We start from the raw sequence: 27619 nt of genomic DNA on the forward strand, positions 1-27619 counted from the left end.
AGCTATTTTTAAGACTTCTCCACTTATGAAAATTGGATTCGAATAAAGAGGTTCGAAACTCTCAAATCTCCACAAATATCAAACTTCGTCTGATATTTGAAGATTTTCAATAATAAGTAATATATCCACAAAACTCTGGAGAGTTTCGATATTGGAAGCGAATTGGTAGAATTTTTACCGTTAGCAAACTGTAAATGACAAGACTCGCATTTTACAATCGTAGCAATAGGTCTATATAGTAGAGGTACGTTAGTTTTTTTAGTACTGTATCCTAAAGTAACGTATTCATAAAAACTGTAGCCTACTCTTACGATATCATCCATTCTATTATACAAGCCACTTGTATTCAGATATGAAATTCCCTCCATGAATGATTCTGTCACTAAATGATCATTGTGATAACATTAAAATGTGAAGAAATTGAACTTTCTATACAAACGCATATGCGTTTCTCATTCCATGTGGGAAAGGGAGAGAGGATTAAAAGGCGAAGATGGAGCGTGTAGGAGAATGATGAGAATGGAAAGATTAAGCGTGGAAGAATGAGAAGAGAATGAACATTAAGATGAGAATAAAGTGGAAGTACAGTGACAGACTAGTGGTAATGTAGGATACCTTCCTCAAGAGTCCCACGCCTGAATTTATCGCTACTATAAAGACATCAGTTGATGCTTTCTGTGCGCATCTCACAGGGCGATAATTAACAAAATACGAGTCGAGCTGACCAGTTAACAAACTGGACGTGTGGACGCCAGTCGCCATCTTTCTTTCGTCTCTTTTCATCAGCTTGCCTCCATGACATCTGTTTTCTCTACTGCTTTGATCAGTTGACACTCTATACCGTAGCATAGAATCAAACAATCTTCGTACAAGTTTACTCCAACCGTAAATATTCATCGATTATATTGTTTAAAAGTGGAAAACTATACTCTTGATTCGTGGTCATGATATGAACATCCGATATATTCATGTAACTTCTTATCTCGCATTTAAGTGCTCGGCTATTGTGAAGTTGTTGACATGTTATATTATAGATATAGATGAATATTTGTGTATTTTCTACAAATAAATATAATAGGAGGTCTTTATTGCTTTAAAGAAGCAATAAGGTATTTAAACTCAATTGACATCAACTATCACCATTATTGAATTTCTATTGAAGAATTATACTACTGTATGTGCTTTTTCTAGGCAAAGTTTTGAAACATGAACAGGTTCCTTGAGATGTAGTACCATAGGCTACCACCAATCAAATTGTTACCAGTAGGTATTATGTGGGATTATATACGAGTTTAAAATGCCTTGAACTACTATTGGCTCTGTGGTTAGATTGATTAGATTATAATAGAAATGAATAACAAGATTTTCTCTTGAACTATCATTCAATCCGATAAGAAATATCTCCCAATAAAAATATCATGTATAACCAAATTAAGATAGCGCTATAAACTACAATTATCTACGTTATTGAAGGAATAACAGTATTTGTTATTTCTTATCGATGTAACAAATGTATTTTGCGCGATTTCAGTTATTATTTTTATTGTCATATTGTATAAATAAATAGTTTTACTTTCCTTGCCCTATTACCATAGGTAAGGAAAGTATTGCTTCCCAAAAAATTTAATTTCATGTTTTCTATACGTTTCAAGGTCCCCTGAGTCCAAAAACATGATTCTTGGGTGTTGGTCTGTGTGTGTGTGTGTGTGTGTGTGTGTGTGTGTGTGTGTGTGTGTGTGTGTGTGTCTGTGAACACGATAACTCCATTCCTAATTAACCTATTGACTTGAAATTTTTAACTTAAGGTCCTTATACCATGAGGATCCGACAATAAGAAATTCAATAAAATTGAATTCAAAATGGCGGGAAAAATGGCGGATAATGGCTAGGCTAAAAAACCATGTTCTCCACGGTTTTCTCGAAAACGGCTCTAACGATTATCTTCAAATTCATACTCTAGATAGCTATTTATAAGCCCTATCAACTGACATGAGTCTCATTTCTGGGAAAATTGCAGGAGCTCCGTAATATTCCTGAGAAGAATAAATTTTGTTAAATTTCTATCACGATTTTTTCAAAAATGACGACCGATTTTTTCAAACCCTGTATATATCAGTTCTATTAACTGGCATGAGTCTCCTCCCTGAGAAACTAACAGGGGGTCCACCCCATCCTTTAGAAATTTACTTTGTAACCTCCTTTTCGTGCGTGAGGTAGGTGGGTAGGTAGAGCAGTTCATTCAAAGGAATACAACATGTCGATATTTTATTTGTAGAACAGCTGTTTTGACAACTTTTAAAAAATCCTCAAATTTCATAATTCAAACAAAGGAAAATGTACTCTGAAAACAATAACAATAGTATAATCGTAGTTTTAATAAAATCATTTAGCCGCCAATCGGCATAATGTTATTCCACTAAATTATTATCCTCGTTTAAGAATGAGGCTTATAGATCAATGAGCAAGGAAAGCTGTGTGCGTGTACCACACCAGATTTTTTGCTTTTTCCATTGAAACTACTGTGTCATACCATCTCCAGTTCCCCTACTCAAACTCCGACTGAAGGGCTCTGATTTTGTTTTCATTTCATTTATCTTAACTTTCCACCCCATCACCAACGCACAGTTCATACTTTCTAGGCATCATATTCAACAAGAAAACTGTGAATAGCGGACGTAGCCTCAATTAGGCGACATCTTCGGTTGTTCATGTAGCCCACTATTTACGAGACAGACTTAATCCATTTTTCCCATAAGATTGTCTGCGCTTGCGCTCAGAACCCGACGATTCCAATTGATCCGAACAATCCCAGCCGTAATAAGTTGGAAAGAATTACTGCTAATACACGGAGAGAAATTGGACAGTTGTATAGAAACGACGAGAAAATATCCAACAAAGGTCTCAAGGAGGTTGACTTAAGTCCGAACCGAGTTTCAAGTTGGCCTGTCAGTGTATTCACGGTATCTCGAAAAAAATGTCCTATCCTCTCTTGACCCGCCAACAAGCCTATTATCATAACATATAAACTATAAAACGAATGTCCCAACATGCTTTTATTATTAAAACGCCAGCCAGTGTCTCAGAGTTATGAACGCAATAAAATCTATTAAAATATTGTACGAATGTCTCTGCGAACTTTATACATTTAATTACGCATGAAAACGTGAAATCTTCGTCAAATAATTCAATTTTATTACACGACGTCACAGGGTCGCGGCCATTTTGGATATTTTTTCTTCTCTTGAGTCGTGATTGCAATTTATCCGCCAAGCAGTCACAGATTAGATACAATAAATATGACGATAACGACACAGATTTGTCCTCTTAATGCTTATTGTGATTCTAAAGCCTCAGTCAACCCACTAGAGGTTATAGTGAAGCCTAGTATAAGTATACTGTCGTTTATAGTGCAGTAAGTGGGCGCTCAATATCCTGCTTAATTCATGCAAACGTCTTGCCCCCGTGTTGTAGTTATAGTTTCACGATAATAAGCAATTACTATTAGTTGACAAGTAACTATAAGTTTCCACCAATGTCGAAGTAACTACGATCGAACTGGAGTGTAGTTGTTATTTCTTCTACTAGTATATTCACTAAAACTGATTGGGAAATTGGGAGTGGAATTGAATTTCAATTTTGTAGATTCAGTTGAATTTATTCGATCTGTCACTAATCGAGACCGTACAGAGAAACTCTAGAACTTGCTTCCAAATCAACAAACACTGGGAAATGTAATTTGAAAATTTGTGAAAAACAAATGATGCATCATTTGCACAAATGAAACATCAAACAATTAATGAATACTGTTGAAAATTTGAAGTAATAGAAATGAATAATATTGCTACTCATGATAATGGATCAATAGAAAACTACATTTTGAAACATCTATTTATGGTTACAAGTGGAAATAGTTACTATAGATAGAGATTTCCATCCAAACTAGAGATTTTAATGCAATTGAAAATTGTATACAACGTTACATCAATCTGGAATCAACACAATATTATTGAGTGAGTAGATCAGTTGAATCAAGATGTTCCCGATGCAAATGAGCTGAATTTGTATCTGCAAGGTACAAGTGATATTTTAAAAACTGTTACTTGTTAATTCAATTGGTAGTCCGGGCGCAAATGTCATGAATAAGGCACTCAGTGGTCATTTTTGGATAACAGTCGTGGAAGATGTCCCAATTTCTCCGTTAGGTCTAGCATAATAAGGATCGTGATGATGATACGTCGAAATCACAGGCAAACACCTTGGAAACAAGATGGCCGCCAAAAATTTCAGGATTTTGCTATATCGCTTGTTTTTCAATAACCGTTGAAGACATTCAATCGTTTCTCGAGACAAAAATATTTCAAAAATCTTCCTCTACAATTTTTTTTTTATAAAATTTTCCTTTAAAACGCATTTTTTTCAGTTATAACCTTCAAAAGCCCAAAACAACTTTTTTTTTTCAAATTTTATTCCATTATAGCTTTTTTGTGTAAGAGATACAGAAAAAATTTTAAATCTATAAAATTTAAAGCGTTTTTTCAACTTTGGAACGATATATCTTCAAGCACGTCAAAAAATGAATTCTCCAGCGCCCTCCAAAGAAAACCCTGCATGTTTCCTGGTGCGTTTTTCAATATGCATGAGGTAAAAAGCTAGAACTTGTCACGTTATTCTTTATATTTAAATAACGATTAGCCTCCTGCTTGGCATCAGTCGGTAAAGCATGAGATATTTGATATAATCATATAATTAGGTCGTGGTTTTTTAATAGGATTCAGTCTCAAAAAATCTTGATAGGCCTAGGTATGGGCTTCTCCTATAACTCTTGTAATTCAATAAAAATAAATATATATAAATATGATACTTATACTATAGTGTTGAGGAATAAAAATAAATTGCACACCATAAACATTTCATACATATATTAAACAAATAATGCAAAAGATAGATCGAGGCAAAAAATATAAAGAGCGATAAAAAATATAATATAAAAATAGAACAATAATTGAAATCAGTAAAATATCACAGGCTAAACTTTATATTCTAGATTTATGGCACGAATCATTACCATGTGCCTTTATCTTAAAATCATATGCATTCTTTTGCATGTAGCTGCGATATACGCTTGCTAATACTTGTCGACTTGGACAATTCAATTAAAAAATATGTGCTTTAAGATCAGCTTGATAAATTAGCCACTAATAATCCAAATATATATATATTAAAATCTCTAGTACTTAGTAGATTTCTTTGTATCGAATATATATTTTATCTCAGGGTGCAAGATTCGGCACCTGACGGAATAGGTAGAGCCATTCATCTAGTGAATTAGAGCTATAACAAACTATCGCAAATTATATTGCAAAATTTAAATATCATATGTATATGTTTTAATAGCCTAGATTTTATACTTCTTTGATTCAATAGAAATTTCTGAAATGTATTGATCTATCTTTTTTCTTTTAATAAAATATCTTTAATACTAATTTTACTTGCGCAAGTATTACTCTTATTGATTTCTTAATTTATAATAAAAACCCTTTCGACGAGCTAGCTTTGATTATTAGATTAATTCGAAGCACTAGGGCGCCCATCACTAATTCAATATTCATCACTCACGTGTCGAAAATCTTCTTGTAAGCCGCCGATGTCGATCCAACTCCATGTGGTCCGGGAATATGGTAGCCGGAATCGTCTCTTCCAAGGGGTTATAAATTTATTTGAAATTGAAAATGACTTCTGCTTCACAATAGCATCACGAAGTCCTTTAAGAAATTTAATAATTTGATTTAACTTTAACTTTTACAAAATTATTAGCAAGGTACTACGCTCTAAAATATTTGGGGTCCTCTTATGGTGGCATTTGGCTGGCGAGTGCTGGTTCTCCTTTCTCAATTTTACAAATCTTATTTCCAACTTTCAAATTAACATAAAATTTGAATATCTTAGTCCTCCGCCATTTAGGCTCAAATAGATCGTACAAAAAATATCAAATTATTACTTAGGTTGTATGATTAATAATTTCTTTGCCTTCGAGCCATATCGATAACATAGACTATACAAAGTTTTAACACAAATCCAGTACATTTATATAAATATATAGAAATATTTTGAATTGGCCTACAGTTGCCGCCTATTAACTGCCGTTTTGCTATTGGTGCATGCAAATTTTATTCGGTATTCATGCGCCTGGTACCTCCTATTTCCTGAATACACTTAATTATTTTTATTGGTTTATTGGTTATGCTCTTACATGCTAGCTAATATTCTATACATAATATTATCTCATGCTACCTAATAATTAGCCACGTGATCATGTGTTTTTTCACATTGCATACCGTTTGATTGCAATAGAGCTCTGCCAAGGGGTTTTGGTCAGATTCTACGTTTCTCGATTTGATCGATCTCTAGGTCACCGATCCGTGAATACATGTACCTAACCTCAATCTTCAAAATATTTTATATAATAATCTATTTATTAGCAACAAATTCCTTCACATCCTTTTTAGGTTTTTTGTACCGTTTAGCCAGAACAAGCTGATGCTATCTAATCTTAGTTATTATCTATTTGGCGATATTAGCCAGTTACTTAATTTCAGACCTATTACTATTTCGGTTAGGGATTTTTATCTACCCAAATTCGATACTTTACACGCGCCCCTGGGTTTGAATTCAAAATATTTGAGAATCACAATGTTTTTAATGAAAACCCACCCTTCAATACATTGATATATACTATACTTTATTTATAAATTATACTCTCATACTTCTATCACAGTTCGCAGACATATTTGCTGCATCTCCTTTATACCTTTATCAAATACAATAACAAATTCTCCTCCTCAACACACATAAAATATCATAAATATAAACTTCTAAACGCACTCCTCCTGACAACACTTAAACATAGTAATTTTTGAAATTGCCGCTCACAGGGCCGCCAACCTAACTACACACATTTCATGATTCTCACAATTGATTCTTTTCAGACAATAATTTCAATTTACAAAACTTCTGGGCTTATATCTTATAGTACTTCTTAGGTCTTAATATAATAATTTTCTATACATCAGGTACAATACTTTTCTTTTGCTAATGGCTCTTTGGTTTTTTGGTAGCTTGCATTCACTTTAGGTTTTTTCAGGTAACAAACGTGGCATCACTAAAGGTAATAAATATAAAACATATAAATAAATATACCGACATTAATAAATATGATAAATAACGATAATAGATAACTTTTTGGGTACAGTGCTTCTTTTTTATAATCATGTGTTTAACAGACGTTACATTCATTTGATTCTGGTGGCTTTGGCCAGCTGATTGTTGGTTCTACGTTTTACATTGCTTACGTCAGAACTGGTTGTTGAGTCTTGCCAAGTAACCTAGCTTCTACATTTTTCCTCTTTAAAGGTAATTAACAATTCTTAAATATTTTATCCCCGCTTGTGTCCTTTTTTATTTGATGTAGCTAATTTAATTACATATTTAAAAATTATTCTTTTTCTTATTGCAGGCTTCTAACGGTTGGAAGGAATTAAAACACTGGATTGTTGCCATGCGGTTCTATGCCAAGATTAAATTTATTACAAAAGGTTAGTAATTGGCTTGATAGTGGTGTTTTCTTTGATTGCTTATCGTATTTATTTCAAATTCTGTGATATGGTTTAATATTGGCTACATTTTCCCACCAAACAATGTGCGTGTTTTCACTCTCTTGTAACTGAACTGTGTTATGTTGCGATATGGCTACTATAGTGAATGGCCCTGAATAAATTAAAAAGAATTTGCGAGTTACTTTCTCCAAAGCATTTGATAACCTGTGGCTCTTTACTAAAACTTCATCTCCAACGTTATATGAAAATATTTTATATGCTCGATCGTGGAATCTCTTTCTGCTATTTGCCTTCTGCTCTAGCTTTAACCTTACTAGATGATGGATATTAGGGTTTGTTAACTTATTCACTTCTGAGCTTGGAAAATCAATTAATTTTTCGATAAATGTATTGTTCCTTTTACCGAATATGATTTCGTAAGGCGTACGACCGGTGCTTTCATTTAGGCTATTATTATAACATTCTTCTAAAAATGGTATATATCTAACCCATTGTTGATGTTTTTCATTACAGTACATCTGCATAAAACGAGAGATCTCTGCCATACGTCGCTCTACCGGATTAGCGCTGGGGCTGTAAAGAGATGTCCTTGACCATTTAATATTAGCCAGGTGAAGTATTTCTTTCCACTGCTTGCTACAAAAATAGGTTGCGTTGTCGGATAGGACTCGTTTGGGCTTTCCTACTTCACTTGTCCATCTTTCCGTTATGCATCGGGCCAAAACTTCTCCGGTCAATTTACCTATGGGAAATAGCATGGTATATTTTGAAAAAACACATGAAAGCACGAATATGTATTTTTTTCCGTATTGCGCCATGGGCAATGGACCATATATATCCGCTGATATCAATTCCAATGGTGCGCTGGGGAGAATGGGATTCATTTCACCCCTGATATGGTATCACGGGTATTTGGCTTTCTGGCATATATCGCAAGTTTTCACTATTTTGGCCACTTTTTTATGCATGCTTTTAAAATAACAGCTTTCTTTTAGTAGGTGGAGGGTCTTCGTAGTTCCAAAATGTCCAATGCGTTCGTGAGCTTCTTTTATCAAATCTGTTTCCATATTAGCGGGGATGATTAGGCGCCAGTCGTAAGTATTTTTAGCCGGTCGGTGGAACATAAATCCTTTGTAGCGGGTATACTGTCGCAGGTAGTCGGGCGGTTCGGCAGCTCCTTCTTCCATCAATTCGCGGATCCGGGACAGTCTTGGGTCTTCATATTGGGCGATACGCATTCTTTCAGGTGTTAACATGGCAGTATGAATTCGTGGTTGGATGTTGGGAGGATATGGTATGCTTTCTCCACTCTTTACGGCGAAACATCTCAGGTTGGTATCTTGACAATATGTAGCGTCTATTTCCCTGGATAGAAAGTCGGCGGTCTGATTTTTCTTTCCTGGCAGATGGGTCAATTCGATATCGTATTCTTGAAGCGCAAGAAACCATCTACATAAGCGGTTGTGATTCAATTTGGCTGTTTTGAAAAATGTTAAGGCTTTGTGGTCGGTATTGATAAATATCTTATTGCCGAGTAACAATGTCCGGTACTTAATACATACTTCCACAATACTCAACAACTCTTTTTCGGTCACAGAATAACGACGCTGGGCTGGGTTGAGTGTCTTACTAAAAATGCTAACACTCCTTTCTCTCCTTGATCATCTTCTTGGAAAATCTCTGCGCCTATCGCGTAATCTGATGCATCGACATTCAGAAAAAAGGTTTCTTCAGGTTAGGTGTTTCAACACGACGGAATTTAGGAAAGCTTCTTTTAGTTGCTGGAATGTGATCTCTTCTTTGTTAGTCCAAATCCAAGCTTGGTACTAGACAGTATATGACTGAGTTGAGCAGTGTAGTGTGACATTTGTTTATTAAAACGGCGGTAGAATTGTAAAAATCCAATAAACTTTTGTAATTGTTTACGGTTGGTTGGTGATGGAAATGTCTGATGGCTAATAATTGTCCGGGTCCTGTGATATGCCAGTAGGTGTGATTATGTGTCCTAGATATTTCGCCTCTCTCGCAAAAAATTCACACTTAGATAGTTTGAGTTTCAATCTGCAATTTATCAATCTATCAAATACTATATCTAAATGCTGGCAATGTTCACGTATATTCTGTGAGGCTATTAATCCATCGTCCACGTATAATGTACAGTAGTCTCTGATATCGTCTCCTAGCGCCTGTCTCAAACATCGTATGAATATAGCCATAGCATTTCTTAATCCAAACGCTAAACGAGTGAACCTATAATTGCGTCCATTAAACAGGAAGGATAAATAATCGCGCGATTCCGGTGCTACTTGGACTTGCCAATATCCTGCGCTCAAATCTACCGTTGAATATATGGTCTTGCCATGGAAAGTTTGCATAACTTGTTCAATTTGGTCTGGTCCTTCTCGGTCATCATCCAATATGCGGTTCAAGGCGCGAGCATCCAGACATAGTCTCACTGTTCCATCCTTTTTGGCTACACACACAATCGGCAAACTATAGGGTGCTGTGGATTCTTCTATAATTCCTAATTGTTCCATGCGAGATATTTCTGGTGAAAAATAAAATTTTTCCTCCAGCTACTGGCTAAAGTACTTACTTTACTCCCTGAAACATATTACTAAAGTGTCACTTTTTCGCTCTAGGTAGTAAAAAACAGAAAAACTCCCTAGGGAGTAAAAGTGACTCCATTTAAATAACATGGGAAGCATCTCTATTTAAAAAACTTACATGGTAATAGGTTAGAAGGTCTAAGCTCAGATGAGAAAGCGTAATAGAGGTGTCTGTCATTGAGTCAACTGAATTCAATACCACAACCAGAATTTGATCAACTCATGAAATATATGTTTGTATGATATTATATTCTTAATATTGGTAGACGATAAAATTATACAATTTTTAAAATATTTTATTCTATTCAAAATACCAGCCAACAAATATTCTTGATCTGCATTCTGCAATTCAAATCTGAACCGCGTGATCTGCAGTCAGCCATTTTGGTAGCTCAGCTGATATGATTGTTACAACTTTGGCCGATAGATAGCGCAATCAGCAGTGCCTATCAGATGACCGGTTTTTAGGTTTTAGTTTTTAGGTTATGTTGTTAGGAAACATTGTCACCAATACGTAAGTTATTAGAATGATTAATTTGCAGTTTCTATAAAAAAATGTAGATGGAGGAAAAAATTGTGTACATCACGAGCGAAAAATACCTTTTTCTCCCTCAGGAAAATTGTTGCCCTCGGCTTCGCCTCGGGCTTCAAACTTTTTCCCTCAGGGAGAAAAAGTCGTACTTTTCACTCTAGATATACAAATAACTATTGTTTCATAAATAAACACTGATATCAAGTGTTTGCCTGTGATTTAGACTTATTATCATCACGATCCTTATTATGCTAAACCTTACGAAGAAATTGAGACATCTTCGGCTGAAGAAGGCTCGAGCAGACGGCTGTTACCCAAAAATGACCATATGGAGTGGTCAATATATTTACAGGGTGAAAAATAAAAATTTTGTCCCCAAAAATTCCGAATTCAAGAGTTTGAAGTCATATTTGCCATAGTAGCGGCCATCTTGTTTCCAAGGTGTTTGCCTGTGATTTCGACTTATCATCATCAAAGGAATTTGCACCCGGACTATTGTCTATTTGATCACCCACGGTCAATTGTCGTGTTTTTTAAATTTTATGACAAAATAACGGTTTCTTTTGCTACTGATTTTCATAGTTTGTATTTATAATGAATTACTTTCATGGCAATCATTTGAAAGCTCCTTCATTTTTTTTAATTGGGCGTGTCGGTAGACACTCCACTCTTACTTTGCATCCAATTGCAATGCAGCTCGTTAAGCCAATCAAAAGCTCCCGTTCTACTCGCTTACCAAACATGTATTGCAAATATTTTTATCTGCTCAAGTGGGGAATCCAATATTTTAAATTGGCCATTGTAGAATGAACACCTCCTCGCATTGATTTTACTTGTATAAATCGGCTTGTCTATTTACTGTTTAATTTTGGCTTGTCTATCACGGTATCGAAATACGAAATGTGCAGAATAATAAAGAGCAGCATAATACTTATAGTTTTTTTTTGACCAGTCGATTCCAGTCTCCGCGACCTCACTACTGTAAGACTGAGTCGAGCGGTGGCTCGACATGTTGGTCGAGAAGCGACTTGAGTTGCGTAGTACTGTCTTTTTAATGACGTTTGCATAGAATTTGAACTTTGAAGGTTCATCATCATGGTTGAACAGAGCATGGTTGGTCAAGCACAGAGAAAAAACATTTCTCTCTTGCTGCTTCTGTTTTATTTCATAATTTTAAATAAATAAGACAATAAGAAGAATTAGATAAGACTAATTCTTATAACACATTCTTAAAAAACAAATTATAAAATTTGTTACAGAATTTATTTAACAATTCAATAATTCAGAGACTAACAAAAATCTCTCCATCCTTTCTTGAACTATGTTTGTTTAGAGTTATGAGATATATTCATTTTCTTCTTTTTAGTTCGCAATGAATTAACCTATTTTCCTACATTTTTTTGTAATAAAATGAGGTTAGAGATGTAGTAGCATGGAACTGAAGTGTCGACAATGAGCAAGTAAGTCGTAAGGTCGAGAGACTGGAGTATCCTCGACTGGAGTCGTACGGTTTGAGTCAAGGTGGTGTGAGTTGGCCCAAGACTCTTGTTCTGGATTATACATCTTCTTCTTTCATTCCTCCTATTAAAAGCATAAACCACGTTAATAGAGCCTAAAGAAAACAATACCAATGATTCACAGGAGCTAGTAGTTACTATCTGAAACCAAATGAACAATAACAATGTATTTTGAACAAGAGTTTATACTCTTTTAACAAGTAAATAAACAATCCTATTGTGTGTTGATCTATGGTTCCCATACAGTTCCTTGCAAGGAATTTCTGAATGCAAGCTATCACCACAACTTAATCTCAACCAGTAGATATTAACAAGCTGTTAGCGACGTAAATGAGAATGTTTGGCTATTGATAATCTAGCTGATCAATTCCAGTATGCCATTGTTCAATGGTTACTGTAGTGAGAGCAACTTTAAACCGTCAAAATTATTTGTGGATGGAAGCAGCGTTTCTCATTTAATTAATGCTGACAGTTTAAAGTGAAACTCACCTTAGTTAACTATAGGGGGATTAACGTTCTACCGTCAGAATTTCTTGTAAATAACATCTTTGATTAACATTCAAGCGATGCTGACAGTTTGAAGTGAATGTGCACTACCCAGCATTGGTTCCCACATGGGTGCGAGGGTCACGTGACGGGTGCAGTGGTGCAGTGGCAAGTTGCATGACACTGGCCATTATTTATGCAATCATCTGTTCACTTTGCTGCTGCAGCTTGCAAGCAACCAGCTAAGGTGCTCGACATTCTTGGGCCAGAGATCTCTATCGACACTCCGCTGCTCCAGGTAATTATTGGAGGTGGATGAGGAGAAGGAGGTGGATGAGGAGGAGGAGGAGAAGAACAAAAATAAAAATGAAGGGGAGAAGGAGGGAACTGCCTAAATTGTTCAGCGATAGTTCTTGCAAGCATCCAGGGGATGAGAAGGAGAAGAAGAAGGAGAAAAAGAAGAAGAAAGTGGATGAGGAGAATCAGGGGAAGAAGAAGAAGCAGAAGAAGAAGAAGAAAAGAAGAAGAAGAAGGAGAAAAGATCAGGAGGAGAAGAAGAAGGGGAGAAAAATAGAATACAATAGAATGACTTTTTTATTTGTTGAGTTGGCAAAGTTTGGACAGTAATGTCCACTCTACCACGTCGTTAGCAGAAAATACAAATACAATACAAAATATTCAGAGATGATGGAAAGACTAAGAAGTAGAAGGAGGAGGAGGAAGAGGAGGAGTAGGAGAAGAGTGAGCAGAAGGAGAAGGATGAGGAGTACGAAAATATTGAGAAGGAGGAGAAGAAGAATGATGAGTAGGAGGAGTTTGAATGAGAATGGAAAGACTAGAAACAATGACAGTGAAAGATAATATAGTTACAGAAAAACCAAAGACGAAAGGGGGGATGAGTGGGAGAAGTGGAGAAACTTGGAGAGAAGGTAAAAAAGGAGTGAGTTGAATCATAAGATCGAGGAAGAATAAGGTATAGCTCGAGGAAGCCGATGTGACAGACGGAGAAGGAGATGAAAGAAGAGTAAAACTGTTGGAATAGTTGGGAAATGGGAATTTTAAAATGAAGAATGGAAATGTGTATTGAAAGAACACCAAAATAGAGATACAGATGTAGAATAGAGATACGAGTAAGAGGTGTAGGAGATTTGGAAGGAAAGAAATAAGGATGAACAAATGCACTAGTACAAGTTTTCTTTTGCCGACGTGTAGCACAAAGTTGTCAATTTCCTTTCAGTTGTATTCTGTATATATTTTTGTGCAATAAACGATTGATTTGATTTAAAATGAAAAGAGGAGTGAAAAGAAGGGGAGAATGAGAGTATGGAGGGAAATGTGGTGAGGCGATATTTTTAAAATCTTCCTCTACAATTTTTGTTTCATAAAATTTTCCTTTAAAACGCATATTTTTTCAGTTATAACTTTCAAAAGCCCAAAAATATTTTTTTCTAAATTTTTCAACTTTATTTCATTATAACTTTTTTGTGCTAGAGATACAGAGAAGAAATTTCAAATTATTAAATTTAGAGCGTTTTTTCAACTTTGGAACGATATATCTTCATGCACGTCAAAAAATGAGTTCTCCAGCGCCCTCCAAAGAAAACCCTGCATGTTTCCTGGTGCGTTTTTCCATACGCATGAGGTAAAAAGCTAGAACTATACAATCGATTTTTTCATGACTACTTCAAGGTGAAGACTTGTGAATGGTATCAATCTCTTCGTTACAGCAAGCCGAATAAGAATATTGATTATGGAAACAACGAAAATATTCGACATCATTGAAAAATTCAAGATGGCGGTCATTATTGACATAAATTTTTATATCGCTTGCTATTCAGTTATTGTGAGAGATATCGGATTGGTTTTATCACCAAAGTGTTTAGAATTAACCAAACTATGATTTTCGAGAGAATCGACTCATTCCGACCACTCTTTCCATGATTCATTCAACTTCAAAAACTTGAAAAATACATTTTTCGGGGATAATATTTCACTTTCCATCCTGTAAATGTATTCTCAGTAGACATACACTAGTGTTATTGGTACATTGTTTTAGAATATTTCCAAAGCTTTAAAATGAAATCTGGTTGGAGCCTGTAAGTTCATATTCCTCGGCTGGAGCGTCATCGGAAAAAGAGAGAAAATTACTATTTGCAGCGGAGAACACGCTTTTTCACCAAATGCCAATCCTAAGAATTAGAAAACCGTGTAACTCATGACTCCTTGAAGGTACAGACTTGGGAATGATGGCAATCTCAAAAATGTTTGTCATCAAAAAAAATCAAGATGTCGGCAAAAATATGTCGAATTTTAATATATCGTCTGTAATTCTAATAATGTCGAGGATATCGGATCAATTCAGCCATCTGAAAGCTCCAAAATAATCATACTACAATATACAAAAGATTTATCCAATTCCAACAACTTGAACTATGGCGAATATAACTTCAAACTCTTGAAATCAGATTTTTGTCCGCCATCTTGAATTTTTCTATGTTGACAAACATTTTTGAGATTGCCATCTTGAATAATCTATTTCCACACATCTTCACGAAGAGACTGATATCATTTTCAAGTCTGTACCTTGAAGGGGTCATGAATTACATGGTTTTCTAATTGTTCAGTTTTTGCATATTTGTGAAAAAAGAGTACTTTCCGCTGCAAACAGTAGTCTTTTCTCTTTTGCCAATGACGCTCCAGCCGTCAATCCGTCCAGCTGTAAGATGGACTTACAGCCTTCAACAATATGTCATTGAAGCTTCAGAAATATTTTACAGTACTGTGCCAATAATATTGGTGTTTGAATACATTTACAGGGTGAAAAATAAAATTTTGTTTCATAAATAAACCCTGATTTCAAGTGTTTGCTTGTGATTTCGACTTATCATCATCACGATCCTTATTATGCTAGACCTTACGAAGAAATTCAGACATCTTCGGCTGAAGAAGGCTTGAGCAGACGGCTGTTACCCAAAAATGACCATGGAGTGGTCAATATATTTACAGGGTGAAAAATAAAATTCTGTCCCCAAAAATTCCGAATTTAAGAGTTTGAAGTCATATTTGCCTTAGTATCGGTCATCTTCTTTCCGAGGTGTTTGCCTGTGATTTCGACTTATCATCATCAAAGAAATTTGCGCCCGGTCTATTGTCTATTTGATCACCCACGGTCAATTGTCGTTTTTTTTTAATTTTATGACAAAATCACGGTCTATTTTGCTACTGATTTCCATAGTTTCTATTCATGATGAATTACTTTCATGGCAATCATTTGAAAGCTCCTTCATTTTTTTCAAGTGGACGTGTCGGTAGACACTCCACTCTTACTTTGCATCCAATTGCATCCAATGCAGCTCGTTCAGCCAATCAAAAGCTCCCGTTCTACTCGCTTACTAAACATGTATTGCAAATATTTCTATCTGCTCAAGTGGGAATCCAATATTTTAAATTGGCCATTCTAGAATGAACACCTCCTCGCATTGATTTTTCTTGTATAAATCGGCTTGTCTATTTACTGTTTAATTTTGGATTGTCTATCACGGTATCGAAATACGAAATGTGCAGCATAATAAAGATAATATACTTATAGTTTTTTTGACCAGTCAATTCTAGTTTCTCAAAGGAAGGCCCATGTACGAACTGTGTGAATTTCTTGAAACAGGAGACACAGACTGGCAGTGAAAAAATATAATTGTGAATACAAACAATTCAAATATGTATAATTGTGTATGTATATATATATTTTCGACAATTTCAATGTTATATTTGAGGTACTCTATGAAAGTTATCCTTGAACATAATAAGAGTGCAAGTTGCATTTTCAAGTGTCACTCGAGTGACTCGCGACTAAATCCAAGTCAACTGACAGGCTGCACTTGGAATAGGCCTACTCTCGTACTGTTGTTGATATTTATTCAGCATAAAACATACAGAGGCAAGGTCCGATCGCGATTGAGAGATATTATTCCCTGGATGCTTGCAAGAGCTTGCTGTGTGCGCTAAACTGCTTAGGCAATTTTCCTCCTTTTCCTCTTCATTTTCATTCTTCTTCCTCTTCTTCTCCTCCTTCTTGTTCTCACCCTTTTCACCTGTTCCTCCTCTTTCTCATTTTTCTCCTTCTTCTCCTTTTTCTCCATCGTCTTCTCCCCCTCCTTCACCTTCTTTTACTCTTCTTCTTCTTCTTCATTCGCGTTTCATCGTCCTCCTTTTTTATCATTCTTCCCCTCCTCAATCTCCTCATCTTCCTCCACAACCCCGTTCCCTCCTTTTCAGTCTACATTTACTCCAATTCTTCTCCCTCTCATCCTCCTCTTCATCAACACCTCTTCTTCCCACCCAGAAACCTTTTTTCCCTCCCATCCACACTCCACACTCCGTTTTTCCTTTCACACTTCATCCTTTACCTTTTTCTCGTCCATCTCCTTCTTCTCATTCTTCCCTCAACCAACTCCACCTCTTCCTACACCTCATCCTTCCCTCCTATCCTTCCTCCATACTCCGTTTTCCTTTCACACTTCCATCCTTTCCCTTTTTCTCGTCCATCTCCTTTTTCTCATTCTTCCCTCAACCAACTCCACCTCTTACTACACCTCATCCTTCCCTCCCATCCTTCCTCCATACTCCGTTTTCCTTTCACACTTCCATCCTTTCCCGTTTTTCTCGTTCATCTCCTTCTTCTCATTCTTCCCTCAACCAACTCCACCTCTTCCTATACCTCATCCTTCCCTCCTATCCTTCCTCCACACTCCGTTTTTCCTTTCACACTCCCATCCTTTCCCTTTTTCTCGTCCATCTCTCCCTTCTGATCCTTCCTCAACCAACATCTCTCCTTCCCTCCCATCCTCCCTCCACACCCCGTTTTTCCTTGTACACTTCTTTGAGTTGTCACACGACAGAACAAAGGACAAGGAGGAATTAGAAGAAGGCACTCGTGCCACTGTCAATGTGCACCGAATAAATAAATAAAGGGAGACACACTCAATACAGCTCCGCAGCGAAGATGCACTCTCCGATCCTATCGCAGCAATTAATCACCTTATCTCTTGCACTGTATCTGCGTCTTGCACTCAGATATCGGCCCAAACGACGGAGAGCGAGTCTATTGTCTCCTGCTCGCTTACATGCTGCTCTCAGTTGGCTTGCATAACTCAAAACAACACCGATAAATACAGCACACAGCCGAGTTACATGCCAATCTTTAGCTGGCTCACGCCCCTTACCACTCCAAGAATCAAACCTCCTCCTCCTCCCAATTCAACCCTAAAGTATTTTATCGTGAGTATTTTCTATACATTTTTCCACTTATTTCTCCTCAATTGATGTCATCTCAATTGTATATTATCTGCTTCATCTACCAATATTCTTTTCCTCTTCCAATTTTCTTTCTTCAAGATTCACGATTTTATTATATAATAGTTTCTAGAATAGTGTATTGGTTAAGCTCGAATCACTGATGTTATATGAAAATTATAAATAAAGTATACATCAGATGTGAACAATAAGGGAAATTTTCGTCAATAGAATCAGATTCAGTTATTATGTTCTTCACTCTCTCCATTTATTTCCTGACACAGTGTTGATATGTAGTCGAATATCACGAATCTTAATTATTTCCATATTGAGAATACAACTCTGTGTTTCTATTGATGTCTCCTTCTTGCTGATCTTGTCTACTTCAATTCTTTCTCTTCATTCTCATTCCCCTTCACTTCTCCTTATTTCTTGAAAAAATCATCCATTTGGAGATATTCCCCATAGAAATTTCCATCATTCGGTAATTGCATTTGATCTGCAGTGTAAATGCATTCCTATCCTATTTGATCGTGAGATTTTATTGTTGAAGATATTTTTTCCAAGCTGGAGCGTGCAATGTTGGCTTTATGATACGCGTAGCATATATAGACACGCAGTGATTACAACTACTGTCTGGTCCTACTAGTTCTACATGAGACAAACAGGCAATCAAGTCAGTGTGAAACGAATTTTTCTAAATAGAAGTGGAAATTAGAATGAAAATGGATATGTATGAGAGGAAGGATCTCGAAAGAGAGAGTTATTAGAGGAAGAAACCTAACAACTCGAAATGAGCTTTAGATAATCATGAAGGAGAGGAGAGAGGGAGATAAATATAGAAGAACAAAGTAGGAAGACATGGATGAATTATATACAGTTGAATTATGTTTTATAGAGATGAATCAATTGGAGGAAATTTCAATAACTGATCTATGGTTGCTAGAAACAACAGAGAGAACTGTGAAAAAAGACGAGAAAAATAGGTGAGAAAAGGAAACACTGACAAAGGAAAGGAAGGATTGAGGAATGGACCAAAAAAATGAAGAAGAAGAGCAGATTAAATATGATGAATAAAGAATAACAAAGGTAGAGAAAGTTGAACCAGAAATAAAAAAGTTGTAAATGGAGAAGAGGGGAAAAATTATGGAAAAGTGAGGAGAATATGAAAAAAAAGGCCAGAAAAGATGAAAGATGAAAGGAAATCTTATGGAAAAGGACCTAGTAAAGAAGAAGAGAATGATAGAGTTGGAAGAGTAGAATTTGATGTGAAAGAAGAAGAGAGAGTTAGGATTTGATGGAGAAGAAGATACAGAGGAGATAGAAGAAGTAGAAAAAGAATGAGATAATACAAGGAAGCATTCCTGGTAGTGGAAGAATGTATAACTTGAGCAAATCTTTTTGAATCAATATGAATGAATAGGTGAATAATTTAGATAAAAAGGAATTTAAGTAGAATTAGAAGTAGAACATTTCAAAAGAAGAGTGACTGTAAATGTTGAGATCGCTAATTAGATGGGGAAGAAGTGAAGAGAAGTTGAGAAGTGATAAGAAGTTGAACAGAAATGAGGAGATCACAAAGAGGTGGAAACAAAACTGAAGCAGCGTGTTTCTCTCTCAAGTCTTGGGATTATCTATCCATCTTTGTAACGTCAACCCGTTTTACAGCGGATTGATTTATTTGCCAATAGCGTATTGAAAGCAGGAAATATCTTCGAATTCTTTAATTGCATTTTCAGCCTGCTGGACTCTTCATTCAAAACGTTATTGGTTCTCAGGCTGCTGATGTCTGATCTATGGCTGTTCACGAAGGTGTTACAAGCAGATTCACTCCAAACTGTCAGCATTTGTTGAATGGAATGCTATTCTATAAGCAATGCTTTCCATTAACAGTTTGAAGAGATTCACTTTAGATTGTGATCATTGGTTAAATGATGAGCATTGGTGTTATTTGTAAGAAATGCTGTCTGTTTGAAGAGAATCTCCTCACTGTACAAAGTAACAGGTTTGGAAATGTGATGAGTGGCAGGTTCTTCAGCGAAGTTTAATTGGGCACACGGTGAATTTCGATAAGGAGATGTATTGTGGAGGAGGAGATGTACTGAGGAGGAGGAGGTGGATGATGGATATAGAGGGGGAAGCTGATTATAAGAGAATTTGATACCTTCCAAATGATTGGAGAACGAAAGTTAGCGAATTATCACCCTTCCAAGTAGATCATAGACAATGAAGGAGTTTGAGGTAACAAAAAAGTATATTTATCGAATTTTTTTCACAGATCGCCTAACTTTGAAAGTTGTGGGTGATGGGACGAGGGATAATACAATCAATGTCAGCCTACAGGCGGAATGGTAATCGAGCTCATGACCTGAGCAGTTATAGGTTTAGAATGGATAGACTAGACTTTTAGAGAATCGATTAGACTAGACCAGAGATAGACTTGTTGATAGACTAGAGATGATTAAATAAATTTTGTTTTTCTCGAATAAATTTGCGAATATAGCAAATGAAAATAGCAACAACATAAGTTCGAGAAGCAAGTGGATTTCGAGAGAGGAAGCAGAGTGTAAAATAATAAGTTTAACAGAATTTGTAGATAATTGGGAAGTAGTGTGAAGAATAATATTTGACACAATTTGTACATAGATGAATTTCGAAGATTGAACAAAATATGGATAGAATCATCTCAAACTGAGAATATTTTTCGTAACATTTCCTGGTTGTTGTTCAAGCTTTAAGTTTACTATACATCTTTAATGGTACAGCATTTGCAACTAGCTTTTCAATTCTTTGGTATATAAGTGTTTGTAGCAATTTCAAATCGGTCTATTTACAAAGAATATTAATATAGATTGGATATTTTTTAAATCGTTACCTTCACTACCACACAACTTTTGTGCATGAGGTAGGTAGAAAACTATAAAAATACGAGGAATTGTAATCGTGATTTGAGTAATTGGTGGATTTGGAATTTCCTGTTTTATAAAATTTATACCTGTTCTAATGTTCTTAGCGCAGTTATATAGACAAACAATTATATTTATAGAATGATGGAATAATTCATCGATGTAATGGGAATAATTCATTGATGTATTGTGCTATTATAATACTATCTTTGTTCAATTCACTAATATTTTAGTTCCAATTGCATTGAATTTATTACTAAAGTCTGTGCTCTTTAGAGACCATAGTCTGTTACATGGACTTTACAAACTACAATCTATGTATTGCCACTGTAGTCTCGTTCTCTCTGTTGAAACCTCATCTTTTATCAAGTGCCGACCGCTCAGCGGGTTCTTTAACCTGAGAAATTAAGATAGCTTCCAATCTTCGTCTCGCTCATATATCGTACACATCTGCCATGGTACATGCCTCTTATTAATTATAAATCTTTCGTGATAATATCGCATAAAACGGTCTTCAAAATTCGTTCTCTGATACTCGGTGCTCAGTTTTTTCGGTGCTCATAGTCATAAAGTAGGAACACTTCTTTTTCTACCGTGGAGCGATTTCGGTTGTTCACACTCTCGATTGGTTATCCAGTGGCTCATCTAGAAGAGAAGAATATTGTAAAGCATTCAAATCAACAACTTGAAAGGAAGATATATTCTCGCTAGAACAGTATTTATTTCGCTAAATAAAGGGAATGAAAAAAATGTCTATCTAGGCTTATGAAAGATTTTATAACATGGCAAGAGATTCATGCTTATCAAATAATTATACTTAGTGATTGAGAAGTCATTTGATTTTATTTTATTTGCAGCTTTGAAAATCTATCAAGAAGAATGAAAATCGATTGAATATACTCATTATAGTATTGTGAGTGCTGTGGTATTCCTCCTTAATGAATGAACGCCAGTAAATTTAATGTTGTCATAAACGCAAAGATGATTTGGAAATAGTTGATGGCAACTATGGGCTTATTCTATTGCATTTCTTTTGTATTGAATATTCATTCAAATTGACTACACAATAAATGAAGGATATCGCGATTATTAAATCTGAGCTTCATCCAGAATCGTGAAAACCAGGCATTACATGCAGGACACCCTGATTTGTACACTAAACATGTAGTTTAGCAATAAATGTTTTCTACTTCCAGTCTCTACTTGTTTCAGTGTGTAAGTGTATAGGTATGAGAGTTTCAGTACCGTAGTGTAAAACAGTTCCAGTAAGTATGATTAGGCTGAGTAGACCTAGTCTATCTTGGAAACATGTGCAAAACAGCCAATACACAATTCGGCTATTTAGAAGAATCTGGTCCAATTTGATTGTATTAATTGGAGTTCCAGCGGAGCAATCACAAACCCATATTCTCCCATCCACATCTCTTTTTTGTCAACTGGCTCTCCAGTTCAAGTGTTGGAAGAACCAGATTTTCCGACACTCTTTGTTACTTGGTTGCCCAGCAGACTCAACTCTTTGTCCTAAATTATGTTACTTTATTGCTAGTTTTAAGAGCATCGCCTAACCTTGTATAAATTGACTTCAAAGCAGACACCACTTGAATCTATCCACATGAAAATGCTGTCCCCTGAGACTTTTCAATAGCTGTTCTGTCCTGGTAATAACACTCAACTATATTATGGTTTGTGGAGATTTCTCCTCCCTTCCTTAATCTCTCTTCCATTCTGAATTTTATTTTATCCTTCTCTTTTTCTAAATCCCCTCCCACCTTCTTACACCACCCAACGTTGTTATAGCTCTCTTTATCTCTGAATCGTTTGATTCTTCCTTTGCTTTCGGTCTTCACAAAAAGTAAGAAATCGCATAATTCGACTCCGCTGACATATTCAGAAAATGTCAGCCATGTTCTTTCTCGATTGTATTTCGTCAGGAGTATAAAATAGAGTTGAAAGCCCCACAGTTGTGATTTGTTTAGTTGAACTACCAAAGTTCATTGTTAGATTGAACTTCTGCATTGTCATGAGAAGAACGTTTCTTAAATTATGAAAGAATTTTGTTATACATTGAATAAATCATTATCAAAGTTATAAAGTTGCCTACATGTTATCAACTAAAAAGTGTTCCTTAGAAAAATTTATTTGAGCTGTTAGTTTCATCAAATCTATATTCATTCCTCTTATTAGTTGAAAATACTTACCGTAGCTATTCTCTTACCGTCAATTATTATTGATCTATTTAAACATCTAAATCTTATACACATAAATTATTACATTCGAATCCTCTGAAATGCTAATAATCGATTATGAATGAATAAATTGATAATGAATCATGATTTATGAGTCAAAATGTGAATTCTTCATTCCATGAATTCAATAGAATCACTTCAAAAGAATTAAGATAACGTTTTTAAAAGAAATTTATGATAATAAAGGTTTATAGTGATGAACAATTACCTCAGTTATAAATAGCTATTAAAAAATCCTTGTACTGATTATCATGAAATTGTTAATTACATTGAATTACAAAAACATCTAAATTAAAATCATCTAATTTTCTAAACATTTATTCATGAATCAGAAAATTATTATTTTCTGACCATAATTCTCGAATTCTTGACTGTAGATAAGTGATATCTCTCCCATATCTGAATGAATCAGGGACATATACAAGATCTCCATGCTAGTGCACAGAACTACAGTCTCAATGACATCATCCCCATAAACTACATAATTCTCATCGTCATAATCGTTAAAGTACACATCTCCGATTGTCGGCATTCTTCCCTCGCGACAATCGAATCGAATCAAAAGAACCGGTCCTTTATAACCTCTTCAACATATACATATACATTAATTTACATATATGGAGACATACATGGACTGGACACAGATGTACGAATAATTAGTCTTATTTACTGGCCAAGAAGAACCATTAGAGTTTCAAGGAACTGATGTTTATTCCAAAGTCATGACCATAACCATAAGAAAGAATTAGAGTGCTGTAATCTCTTTTAGTAGGACGGAAGTTATGGCTATGTGACAGCAAGTGAGGAGACGGTGCTCTGTGAGTAAATTGGATTCTTGGTCGAGGAAATTCTCACGTTTTGTGATGGCAATGATGTGAACAGTCATTGGGACAAGTTCGTTTATCTGGTTTGTCAATGTTTGTCAGGGAATTAGAGTTATATCGAGAGGGTTGTTGAGTTCAAAACGGTTGTGAACGTTGTTTGATCAAGATCGGCAAGTGATTAAGTTTTTCAGGGAGTTAGGGTTGTAGTTTAATAATTGTAGGAAATGCCATAGAGTGAAGATATTCGGTTAGTTTAGATTATATGTCTCTGAAAATTGTGAGCTAAGAATGGTTTTGATAGAGCTTGAAATTTTGAAGCGCGGTGCTACCGGTTCTCTTGTTGGAAAGTGGCTACTTGAGGCCAGCTCCAGCTCCACTAACAGACAATCTAATCTTGAAAAATCCGTCGAGATGTTTCGGAAGACACGTAAAACTATTCATCTCCCATAATGTCATTCCATTAATCTCCCATGATCATCCCTTCCATAACAAACACAAAAGCCTACCCATTATATGATTCCATGGAACATCGTGGGTTATGGTGCCTATCTTATGGAACATCATGGAAACTACTCTTTCAGCTCTTCCAGAGTTCCTAAAAAGTTTCCAGTCTTCTACAATTTTCCTTTCAATAATAACTATTCATTAAATACTACTATTTATCACTAAATACTAATTAATAATAATTACTAAATACTACTATTTGATTTCATTAAATATATTTCAATGATTCAATGATTTTATTTAAGCCAAAGTACATCAGTACATAAGCCAGGTCACATACAACATTCATCATAAATAAAATACAATATACAATGTCACAATACAATGTCAGCTTTTAAAAAGTCCAGTGTCTAATTGTCTTTTTGTGATGACTATTTTCACTATGTCCAACGTATATTAATCATATATGTCCACTTCTATTACCAATATAATATCATAATATACTGTATTATGTTTAATTTAATGAATGTTACAAAGTAATTAAGTATATTAGCTATCAAATAACATCAACAAACAAGTATTTGCCAATACTGTTGCACTAATTCCTTTGACGTTTTTATTCTATTTGTTTCTTTGACGTTTGTGTGCCGGTTGCACAACAGCGTCTTTTCAAATACGCCTTCTCACGGTTAAAATTTAACCGACTGTCGTGCAACCGGCTTTGTGTTATATCCTGATTCCTGTTGGAGCGAATCAATAGGTTGTTCATGTGAGGCACCATCCTCTGTAATAAACCTTTTTGACAACTTTTCAAGTACCATGTTCTCTTTTTTATTCCAGGTCAGATCTAAAGCAGCACCTTCAAATACACTCAGGGAAGACGATTGAGTGCCACTTTGCCGATTGTGTGTTCACTTGTAGATCAGTTGGTGAGCTCAGCAATCACCTGAGGACACACTCTGATTTGAGGCTTTTCAGGTGCGAGCAGTGTGACTATTCAGCTAAAACCAAACAACAGTTGTCTAGGTAAGAGAATATCACAAACTATTATTGAAATATTTTATTCATATTAAAATTTATTATTATTTTTTATTATAATTAATAATAATTATTCTAATATTTATATTTGATGATTTATTATATATTCGAAGGATGATTTTTCATTCTAATCCTTTCTTCTATTTTACACGAATATTGTTTTGTTTTTGGATTAATTCTTCCTTTCCTTCTATTTGCTCTGAATACTGAGCTTTCACCTTCTAATACATTACATTACATTCTGAAATTTGTTACATTACAATACATATAGTTAACCACATTTACTATCACTCAGTGTAAACAGCCGCTTCGTTTGTTAAAATTTGCCTTATAAAATTCTCTATGCGACAATATCTCCAAGCAGTATTTTTTGAGTTTTGTCATCTGACAAAAAAAACTTCCAGGAAGTACCATCTATACTATTAACCTATTTCAAATTTTTGACACAATTAACGATTTTCTTTCCAAACACAATTGGAACCTGCACATAGGGCTGTTTTGGCAATCCGAGAATGCAACTTTTGACTTTTTTTAGTTTTACAAACGTTTTCATACAACGATTTTGAAGGTCAAAATGAAATTATGATGTTTATTATTTGGAAGCTCAAGTTAAATATAAAGGTATGTCAGTGTCAGATGCCAGTGCAATAATGTACAATTATTAATTGGTATTAATTATTAATAAATTACTCATGATAATATTCATAGGGCCGGTTTCGGAGCTCGGGATTTGGCTAAGTTCAAGACTTTGAACAGCTGGAGTATGAAAATTGGCATTCCGAAACGGGGCGTAGTCGTAGTCATTGTCAAAGTCACGTTAGAATTGAATATCAAAAAACTAAAAAATTAAACACAAAATAAAATAAAGAGAAAATAGTGTAAAGTTTCAGCTATTTTGAATTATTTAATTTCGTCAAGGAAAAACGTTTCCAATTATTATAGAAATGAGAAAATAAAAACTACGACTACTATACGCCCCTTAGCTATAGCTATAGCGTTCTCGCTATAGACTTGATCCATATTATTTGCATTCTATTCCATTCTTATCCATACAAACAATAGCTTCAATATACATACAGTAGTATTGAGAGCAATTCTCTGTATATTTGCGTGGTTCTAAATGTACCTTACTATCTCCACATTATTCAATAAGTGCGCATTAATTTCAACATGAATATTTCCAAATCTCAAATCGTGACTTCATGTTTCGAGTAGTAATGTATTGTTCAAAGAGTATCAGTAGTATCTATTATTACCAAAGTTATTCTGCCAGATATTAATCTATGAATAGACTTAATATTTTCCTTCCTCTTATACTTCTTCTTCTTCTTCTTCTTCTTCTTCTTCTTCTTCTTCTTCTTCTTCTTCTTCTTGTTTTTTTTCTAATACGGACCATAAATTGAATTTAGAAAGGTTTTTGGTGACATTAAAATGAAATGTCAAACCATTTCGATAAATTTGGAAGAATCTATATCACAATATCTTAACTTCACAAAGGCTCTGAACCTGAAACTATCATAACTTTCTGGCATCTCTTTCCATCCTAGCTAGTTTCTGAAATAAATTTGAAGTGTTCTTTGAATGTAGCAGACAGTTATTATGAAAAGTTTATAACCATAAGCGTGTTTTCAAATCTATTGCAGTGAAGGCATGTTGGCATGTTCATGTTGTGAATTCACATGTTGTCATGCGCGCATGCGCCAAGCCATTCTCGTAGATTCACCGTTTATTGAATGTCAACATACCTCGCTTGTCATAAATATTCCACAAAACAGAATTATTGTTATTATAAACATTGGATTTCCTTTCATAGCACTTCTCTCTAAATACCTTGATTTATCGAATAGAATTTCAATTTTAAAAGTCACTAACTATCGGGAAGATGGCTCTCGTGGAGAATAACACGAAACGACGGTTTTAGTTTATTGGTGTTTTTGAGTGGTTTCTCTTGCTTTCTGTAATGTCATATCTTGACTTGTGAAGGTTCACTACAGCTTCTATTTTATGTGATTCCATACTTGTAAAAACGTATTTTCCCCAAAATATTTTTCCATCTATTATCTCTCTCTACTGAACAGACAATTTATTTTTGCCTGTAAAATTCAAATTTTAAAA

General features: G+C 35.1%; 1 protein-coding gene across 3 annotated transcripts in view; it reads left to right on the top strand.

The window, feature by feature from the left end:
• LOC111044240 overlaps window positions 1-27619 on the top strand; it is a 142391-nt gene that overhangs the window by 106929 nt on the left and 7843 nt on the right. For all 3 annotated transcript variants that reach the window (XM_039437027.1, XM_039437029.1, XM_039437028.1), the window contains one exon: window positions 25307-25492. In XM_039437027.1, coding sequence (XP_039292961.1) covers window positions 25307-25492 — 186 coding nt within the window. The remainder of the gene's footprint in view (window positions 1-25306; window positions 25493-27619) is intronic.

The sequence above is a fragment of the Nilaparvata lugens genome, chromosome 10, assembly GCF_014356525.2.
Source record: "Nilaparvata lugens isolate BPH chromosome 10, ASM1435652v1, whole genome shotgun sequence".
Classification (NCBI taxonomy): domain Eukaryota; kingdom Metazoa; phylum Arthropoda; class Insecta; order Hemiptera; family Delphacidae; genus Nilaparvata; species Nilaparvata lugens.